Source organism: Sander vitreus, chromosome 3, assembly GCF_031162955.1.
Source record: "Sander vitreus isolate 19-12246 chromosome 3, sanVit1, whole genome shotgun sequence".
Lineage (NCBI taxonomy): Eukaryota > Metazoa > Chordata > Actinopteri > Perciformes > Percidae > Sander > Sander vitreus.
This window is the reverse complement of record NC_135857.1, coordinates 36,426,523-36,436,134: the sequence shown is the minus strand read 5'-3', so window position 1 is coordinate 36,436,134 and position 9,612 is coordinate 36,426,523. Positions and strand designations below refer to the sequence as shown.

The window sequence follows — 9,612 nt, the reverse complement described above, 5'->3', positions numbered from 1 at the left end:
ACAGAGTATTCATACAGTGTGGTATTAGTACTGTAACTGTAACAGAGAGTATTCATACAGTGTGGTATTATAACTGTGAGTATTTAGTGTGGAATTAGTACTGTAACAGAGTATTCATACAGTGTGGTATTAGTACTGTAACTGTAACAGAGTATTCATACAGTGTGGTATTAGTACTTGTACTGCAGTAGAGTATAAACTCAGTCAGGAAGTGTTTTGGTAACAGTCTCCATCTTTAATACGTTCACAAACTTACAGAGAAATCATCAAAATCAAAGTTTCAGCCCACTTCCTGTCGTAAGGCATCAACACGTCACCGTTTAGCATCGTTAGCTTAGCATAACCATGCTAATCTGTCACCAGAATAAAACTTAAAAACTTTAAACAGTTGATGAAAATCTGAAAAATTTCTTTATTCTTATTTTACATTCCCCACAGCGGCCATCGCGGGTTTTTCTATTGCGTTACCTGGGTGACCGTCACATGGCCCCGCCCACCTGGGATACTGCGCTGTGATTGGTGGAAAACGTCACGTCTGAAGGGCTTGAAATGAATTACTTAAAAAAGGTTTTTAAACATAATTGAAAGTACAAAATCTAACTGGTGGCGACGCGACAGAGAAACCTGGAACTTTTTTTTTTTTTTTTTTTTAAAGCCTTCAACAGGAAGTCAAAATGTTATTATGGGATGGATCCAGAAACGCTGACGCCAACCTGAACGAAGCCTGTTATGAACTGCTGACGATCCTTCATTATCTTCTGAACGGCGTTACGTTGGAATACGTTTACACACACCGATGCTGGCGTTCCAGTCGACCACGCACCTTGTTGTTCAGGGTCCACGTTGACATTTGTCACTTTTATCAAAGTATTTGTCAAGTTTTTTCTGCAGTATTTTGACGTTTTTGAAGCTCTTTCCGACATTCTCACTTTATTCTTCCAATGCTGCCAAAAATCAAACTGAAGCCTCAAATTCAATGAAAGCAGTGAACTGATTTTAGTTTCTACCTGTTGAGAGCGTCGTAGGGAACTATCCACGTTATTTATTTTTACTTTTTTAACGTTGGTTGAAAGAAAGCCAAACCTCTGATATAGAAACTTTTAGAAAATGCGTCAGATTTGACCGTTTGTCGCTTTTTTTCGGCATTTTAAAAAACACTTTTTCGAAATTTTTGTCATTTTCTTGGAGCTTTTTTTTGTTGCTTTAACTTAAAATAAAAATAAAATGTTGATTTATTGACATTCGGGTCTTTGTAAAGATACAAAAGCACAAACAACTTTAGTTTCCGAGACAAATCCTTCGATACACATCACGTAAACAGACTATTTATTTATTTATTTATTTATTAACTAACTAACTACAGGGAGAGTTCATATTAATACACATCTGTTTGGATATTTGAGAGTAAAGTTTATTTTCTGAATGTAGTATTGTCAGTTAGAGATGTGTGTGTGATATTCTGGTATATTATTATCATCATCTTTGGACATCTCATTCAGACTCTGCGTCTCAGTCGGGGTTTTTACTGCACTTTGTGACGCTTTACGGCCTCTTACGGTCCGCTCTGTGCATTGCTATGGTTACTAGCTCTGAGTTTTGACGCGATGAAGATTAATATATCGCCCTGCAGAAATAAGTCTGTGATGAATGATGAAAAAAAAGATTAAAAAAAAAAAACTATTAAAAAATAAAACGCTGACACTACAAACAAAAAAGCAAACAAAAACAGCCGAAAAAAAACAAAAAAAAACAAACAATTTAAAAAAAATGTTGAGAAAGACAACTAACATGTTTAATTATTTTTTGGAAGAAAAACCCGTTAAAAAAGCAGAAAAAAACAAGAAAAATGAATCATGATTAAGTTTTATAATTCCGTATTCGGTTTCCTGCGAGTCTCTCAATAATAATAATACTAATAATACTAGTAATAATACTAATAATACTAGTAATAATAGTAATAATAATAATAATAATAATAATACTAGTAATAATAGTTCTGTGATGAAAAGTTGATTTCCTAACAAATCTTCTGGTGAATTAAGACCTCGAGGTGACACAACACCAGTTTATTGGTTACATTTCATTTCGATGAAAACGAACTTCAGAGAGAGAATCCATCACAGCAGCGCTACAACCAATCAGGCGTCGAGACCATTTTTACTTGACAAATTACAGACAGGGTCGATTGGCACGGGATTAAGATCACAGACAACCTCCGTAGTCGTTACCAATGACCTGAGGTCACCAGGCGAGACAACCTCCGTAGTCGTTACCAATGACCTGAGGTCACCAGGCGAGACAACCTCCGTAGTCGTTACCAATGACCTGAGGTCACCAGGCGAGACAACCTCCGAGTCGTTACCAATGACCTGAGGTCACCAGGCGAGACAACCTCCGTAGTCGTTACCAATGACCTGAGGTCACCAGGCGAGACAACCTCCGAAGTCGTTACCAATGACCTGAGGTCACCAGGCGAGACAACCTCCGAAGTCGTTACCAATGACCTGAGGTCACCAGGCGAGACAACCTCCGTAGTCGTTACCAATGACCTGAGGTCACCAGGCGAGACAACCTCCGTAGTCGTTACCAATGACCTGAGGTCACCAGGCGAGACAACCTCCGTAGTCGTTACCAATGACCTGAGGTCACCAGGCGAGACAACCTCCGTAGTCGTTACCAATGACCTGAGGTCACCAGGCGAGACAACCTCCGTAGTCGTTACCAATGACCTGAGGTCCCCAGGAGAGACAACCTCCGTAGTCGTTACCAATGACCTGAGGTCACCAGGTGACACTAGTCCTGTGAGAATAGGGTTTCTACTCCGCCAGATATGCTGGTGGTGCCGTGTATGATTGTTTGTGACTGCGTAGTTGCAGCTTCGGTGTGAACTAAACTTTAAGGCAGGTTACACACTGGCTGCGTGGCGTGGGCGTGTCAGCTGCGTGGCGTGTCCGTTTATATTTGGGCTCCCATGGTAACATGTTAGAGCGTGCACCCTGCCTGCGTGACGCACACTTCTCGCAGAAAACGCGTGCATGCTAGAAATAGAACCAACGCCTATTTTTCACGCCACACGCCAGCGTGTTGGAAGCGTTTCCAGACAACATAGAATATGAAAAGATGTTTCTATGTCGTTTAGACACAAATAGATATTAATAAACGACATGTTGATGTTTGAAAGTCTCGAGGTTTTGATATAAATGTCATTTAAAAGAATAATTATTATAGATTTTCTAATATTTGACCTGTCCATCCAGAAGGAAATATTCTGGAGCCTATTTCACCGTCAATCCTGCTGACGCTGTCTTTGCTGTAATCAGATCAGTATATATTTAAACATGGTATGTCATTTTATCAATGGGAAACATCCATGTGTACAGACAAGGCTAGCTGCAGCCTGTCTTTACACACTGCGTTTCTGGCGTGTAAAGACAGAGAAAACGCCACGCTCACGCCACGCAGCCAGTGTGTAGCCGTACTGTGATGGAGTCTCTCTCTGCAGTTTGATTCTGAGGTTCTGAAACGAAACCAAAAACAACCTGACAGTAATCGATCCTCTGAGTTATTTGGTCTTCTTGTCCGAGGCCAGCGTGTCGTGCAGTTTAGAAACACACTTCTCAAACTGGTCCATGGCCAGCGTCCCGCTGTCGTCGAAGAACGCCGCCACTGACTTCGTGAACTCCGCGTCCCGACACTTCTTCGACTTTCCATCAATGAAGGAAACTCTCAGAGTGTACTGGTCATCAAACCTGAGGGACAACACACACCGTTAACACAGGAGATAGATAGACAGACAGACAGACAGACAGACAGACAGACAGACAGACAGACAGACAGACAGACAGACAGATAGACAGATAGACAGATAGATAGATATATGTCTGTATGTGTATGTATATATGTGTGTGGGTGTCTGTGGGTGCATCTGTGTGTGTCTGTGTGTGTGTGGGTGTCTGTGTCTCTCTCTGTCTGTGTGTGTCTGTGTGTGTGTGTATGTGTGTGTGTGTGTGTGTGTGTGTGTGTGTGTCTGTGTGTGTCTGTGTGTGTGTGTCTGTGTGTGTGTGTGTGTGTGATCAGAGTGTATGCTGGGTAAAGACCGTTTGAGGGAGGAGGAGAGCTGCCAGGTGTTGTCAGGGTCCATGCCAGCGGGATCTTTCTGCAGAGAAACCAGGAAGATGTTCTTCTCCTGGTAGGACGTGTACAGCGTCAGGACGCCCATCATGATGAAGTACGTGATGCACGGTTAGGGAACGCACACGTCACAACACACAGGTGACAGAAGCGTCGGGGGGGGGGGGAAAAAAGCATCAATAACATCGAAAAACGGGCGAAAACAGCAACGTCAGAAAAACGTCCAAAACATTGAAAAAAAGGCAACAAAATGTAGAAATAAGAAACGGAGAGAAACAACAATAACGTCAAAAAAGCTAAACAAAGAAAACATGGAATATTAATATATACACAACAATTAACGTATCAAATATAATATCTCTCCGACTAATCTGGATTGTCGCCAAAAAAATGAAAGGCGGCAGCTGATTGGACGAATGCGTCACGTGGGTCTGGCTGCTGCTTCCGGATTTTGGATTTTTCAACCGGCCGTTACTGGCGGGAGATAGTTCACCGTCACGTGTTTCTGGAAACATCTGAAGAGAGAAACAGGCCGTGCAGCTGCTGAATCTGTCTTCATTTCACATCAACAGAGGTCAGTTTATCAGATTAATGTCAGATGTTGAGAGACTCTAGACTTGGCGATGTTTTTTTAGGGCTTCATGTCCAACAAACCGTGAGAGAGAAAGCTCTACGAGACAACAATAATAATAATTTTTTTGTTTCTTTGCTTTTTTTCAATGTTTTTGATGCTTTTTTTTGTTGCCATTTCCGGCGTTAGTCGCTTTTAAAAGATAAAGTTTTTGGCGTATTTTCTTAACATAATGGAAGGATATGAGATGACGCAGCAGGCGAGGACGGGTCTGGACTCGGGGAATGGGTGCAGGAAGTCCCAGACCAGCGCCAGCATGGCGAACAGACAGGAAACCGTACAGATCAACAGACGGCCGTCCACCAGACCAAAGTTCTCCACGTAACCGTACTTCTCCAGCAGCACCTGAAGGACACACACACACACAGACAGAGACACACACACACACAGAGAGAGACAGAGACACACACACACACACACACAGAGAGAGACAGAGACACACACACACACAGAGAGAGAGACACACACACATACAGAGAGAGAGAGAGAGACACACACATACACAGAGACAGACACACACATACAGAGACAGAGAGAGAGACACACACACAGACACATACAGAGAGAGACAGAGAGAGAGAGAGACACACACATACAGAGACAGAGAGAGACACACACACACACACAGAGACAGAGAGAGACACACACACACACACACAGAGACAGACACACACACACAGAGACACACACACACACACACACACAGAGACACACACGTTTGTTTTTCTACATTATTATTTTTATACAGAATAAAAGCTGACATTTGACAATGTTTTCAGAATAAAGCTGACATTTGACAATGTTTTCAGAATAAAAGCTGACATTTGACAATGTTTTCAGAATAAAAGCTGACATTTGACAATGTTTTCAGAATAAAAGCTGACCTTCTTTGCGGCGTCATCCAGAGAGTTCTTCACCGCGGCTCCGTCCCATTTATCGATTTTCACCGGTTTCTCGTCGATTCTCCACTGAAACACACACATTAACACATTGATCTCAGTTATTACCTAGAACGTCACTTTTGTATGACTCCTTCCTGTCAACGTTTGCCATGTTTTCTCTGTTTTTATTCTTCATTTGGTTCAAAACGTTGTGACTTGTTTTTAAAAGTGGAAGTTTAGAATTGTCTGTATTAGTATAGCAACACAGAATAGTGTGTCTGTGTGTATATATATATATGTGTCCCTGTGTGTGTGTGTGTGTGTGTGTGTGGGGGGGGGTGCAGCAATAGTAATTAATGTCATAACATTAGATTAGTTGATAACAATATACTTTAATGTAGTTTAGTATAATATAGGCTAGTATATAGTACAGATGGCCTGATACCATTTTTTGCTTCCCGATACCTGAACTTGTGTATCGGCCGATACCAGTGTGTCATATATTTGATCATGTTTTAACAGCTGTATACTACTATCTCTGTATAGATGATATGATGTATAACAGCTGTATACTACTATCCCTGTATGGATGATATGATGTATAACAGCTGTATACTACTATCTCTGTATAGATGATATGATGTATAACAGCTGTATACTACTATCCCTGTATAGATGATATGATGTATAACAGCTGTATACTACTATCTCTGTATGGATGATATGATGTATAACAGCTGTATACTACTATCTCTGTATAGATGATATGATGTATAACAGCTGTATACTACTATCTCTGTATAGATGATATGATGTATAACAGCTGTATACTACTATCCCTGTATGGATGATATGATGTATAACAGCTGTATACTACTATCTCTGTATAGATGATATGATGTATAACAGCTGTATACTACTATCTCTGTATGGATGATATGATGTATAACAGCTGTATACTACTATCCCTGTATGGATGATATGATGTATAACAGCTGTATACTACTATCTCTGTATAGATGATATGATGTATAACAGCTGTATACTACTATCTCTGTATAGATGATATGATGTATAACAGCTGTATACTACTATCTCTGTATAGATGATATGATGTATAACAGCTGTATACTACTATCTCTGTATAGATGATATGATGTATAACAGCTGTATACTACTATCTCTGTATAGATGATATGATGTATAACAGCTGTATACTACTATCTCTGTATAGATGATATGATGTATAACAGCTGTATACTACTATCTCTGTATAGATGATATGATGTATAACAGCTGTATACTACTATCTCTGTATGGATGATATGATGTATAACAGCTGTATACTACTATCCCTGTATGGATGATATGATGTATAACAGCTGTATACTACTATCTCTGTATGGATGATATGATGTATAACAGCTGTATACTACTATCCCTGTATGGATGATATGATGTATAACAGCTGTATACTACTATCTCTGTATAGATGTGATATTATTTCTATCTTTATTGTGGGTCTGGCTCAGGTTAAACTCTGAACGCTACAGAACTTTCTGTTATTCTCCAGTTTGACAGTCAGTTATAACGGAAAAATAACATAAATAAACTCCTTTAACGTAGCTGTTCTTTAGGGCTTCATTACGTGGTATCTGATCACTGCATTAACTCCAGTACTTCCTGATACCGATACCGTACCGTTTTAGGCGGTGTTCCGATACTGATACTGGTATCGGTACACCTCTAGTATTTACTTAGATGTAATAAGAAGACACATTTAGGACATGTTAAGAATTATTAGTTTCAACACACTATACCAAAAGTTTAAAAAAAAAGAGAGACTAAAACGTATATATACACATATCATTTTACTATTTATTTAAAATTATAAAAAGGTATATTCTCGAAGAAGCTCAAATGTGCCGAATTTCAGATGTTTGGATCCAACATTTAAAAACAGAAACTGCATCAACTGTATCAGCGTTATGCATGAATGACTTCTTTATTAATTGACTGAGTCCGCAGCTTTTACCCTCGTTACTTTCCTAAAGTAAAAACGGTCTAAACACAGGAGGAGTTCATGCACACCACGGCCGATTAAATCAACCAATGCTTAAAACTAGTCCGGTGGTCTTAGACTGACTGTGTGTGGTTTTAAACTCTATTTCAACTTAAATAGTTTGTTTTCTGAATGGAGTTTGGTGCAGCGTTCAAAAACACACGGTGGTGCACTAACATGGCGCGGTCTTGTAACTTTAAAACCATGGCCGAATATATTAAACAATGCTTATAACTGGTGCTGTGGTATTAGACTAATGTTAAAAACCGACGCTGTGGCTTAAATCGTCTGTTTTCTGAATGGAGTTTGGTGCAGCAGACCAGCAGCTGTCTGCATCTTCAAAACACACGGCCGTGCACTAACACGGAGAGAAGTTTTAAGTTTAAAACCATGAACGAACACATCAAACAACGCTTAAAACTGGTGCTATGGTCTAAGATGTATGTTAGATTGCCTCTGTGTGGCTTTACATTATAAGTCGTCCGTTTTCTGAATGGAGTTTGGTGCAGCACATTGAGCGGCAGCTGTCTGCAACAGCTGGAACCAGTAAACTAAACAAACCGCTGTAGTTTAAACACAGACTGGCTAATGCGAACAGCAGACACAAACAAAGCTTCACCTCTTAATGAATTCGGGTTAATTTATATTTAAAACACATGTACTTTAGCCGGCTAACGTTAGCTTAGCTGGCTAACAGCGGTGCCACAGCAGAAAACGAAGCTAGCCGGCTCAGAGAGCTGAACTCTCCGCTCCGACAGTCTGACATCCGTAATAAAATAAAAACCTGAACTTTTCTTCACAGCTGACTGGAAACAATAAAACTTGAATGCTCACTTTCTCCAGAAGTCCACTCTTTCCGTTCCTCGCGGCAGCCATCTTCTCTTCCGCTAGTCGGAATACAGTTCCGGTGACCTGGACGCGTCTGATTGGCTCTCATCGAGATTTTTAAACGACCGACGACGTATAGCTGCGTGGGTGTGCCCGAGGCGCGCTCTTCTGTTTCTCGCACACAAAACATAAACAAACACAGAAAAAAAATAAAAGAGAAATAAAAACATTATATTTTATGATATAATAATAATAATAAAAACATTTTTGAATGGAAAATCGTAACTCTTAAAAGTATCTCACTCAGTTTAATCATATAATCCATAATATTAGCATTCGTTGTTGGATATTGGTAGAGATGTGCTGATATTTTCATGTTATATTCACACGTTTGATCTCTGTTCTAAGTTTTAATGAATATGAATATAAACAAAAACAGCATATAGCATTACCGTTATTACTAACGTACTTATGTAGCTCTTTAAAACTTGAAACTTTTCTCCCTATAATATAAAATATATATTAGAATGACAGCGTTTTCTGACATTTTTTTGTAGCTTCTGTCGACGTTTTTGACACATTTTTAAGGTTTTTCTGGAAAATGTTCTTCTGCTGATCCAGATGAGGTCCCAGCTGACGCCTTCAACTTCTGACCAAGTGTCCGACAGCATTCTCTCTGTGTGTAAGTGTCTCTGTGTGTGTGTGTGTGTGTGTGAGTCTGTGCGTGAGTGTGTCTGTCTGTGTGAGTGTCTGTGCGTGAGTGTGTCTGTGAGGGTGTGTGTGAGTGTCTGTGTACAGTATGTGTGTGTGTGTGTGTGTGTGAGTGTGTTTGAGAGGGTCTGTGTGTCTGTGTGTGTGAGTCTGTGCGTGATTGTGTCTGTCTGTGTGAGTGTCTGTGCTTGATTGTGTCTGCGTGAGTCTGAGTGTACAGTATGTGTGTCTGTGTGTGTACAGTATGTCTGTGTGCAAGTATCTCTGTGTCTTTGTGTGAGAGTGTGTTTGAGAGGGTCTGTGTATGTCTGCGCGTGTACAGTGTGTGTGTGTGTCTGTGTGAGAGAGTGTGTCTCTTTGTGCGTGTG

At 40.2% G+C, this 9,612-nt stretch overlaps 1 protein-coding gene across 1 annotated transcript; it reads right to left on the bottom strand.

Moving 5' to 3' along the window:
• Nucleotides 1–212: 212 nt before the first annotated feature.
• spcs2 (signal peptidase complex subunit 2) lies at nt 213–8,624 on the bottom strand. The gene is made up of 5 exons (XM_078247275.1): nt 8,540–8,624; nt 5,647–5,730; nt 4,948–5,107; nt 4,098–4,233; nt 213–3,749 (listed from the first exon to the last, which is right to left on the bottom strand). The coding sequence occupies exons 1-5, from the start codon at nt 8,579–8,581 to the stop codon at nt 3,563–3,565; spliced, it is 609 nt and encodes a 202-aa protein (XP_078103401.1). The 5' UTR covers nt 8,582–8,624; the 3' UTR covers nt 213–3,562.
• Between the last annotated feature and the right edge of the window lie 988 nt (nt 8,625–9,612).

Bases quoted from the DNA above. Each gene is read 5' to 3' on its own strand.
- spcs2 (XM_078247275.1), bottom strand. From the start codon at position 8,581: ATGGCTGCCGCGAGGAACGGAAAGAGTGGACTTCTGGAGAAA. The intron at 5,731-8,539 runs GTGAGCATTCAA...TGTGTGTTTCAG, and splicing joins AGAGTGGACTTCTGGAGAAA to TGGAGAATCGACGAGAAACC. The intron at 5,108-5,646 runs GTCAGCTTTTAT...TGTGTCCTTCAG, and splicing joins TGGATGACGCCGCAAAGAAG to GTGCTGCTGGAGAAGTACGG.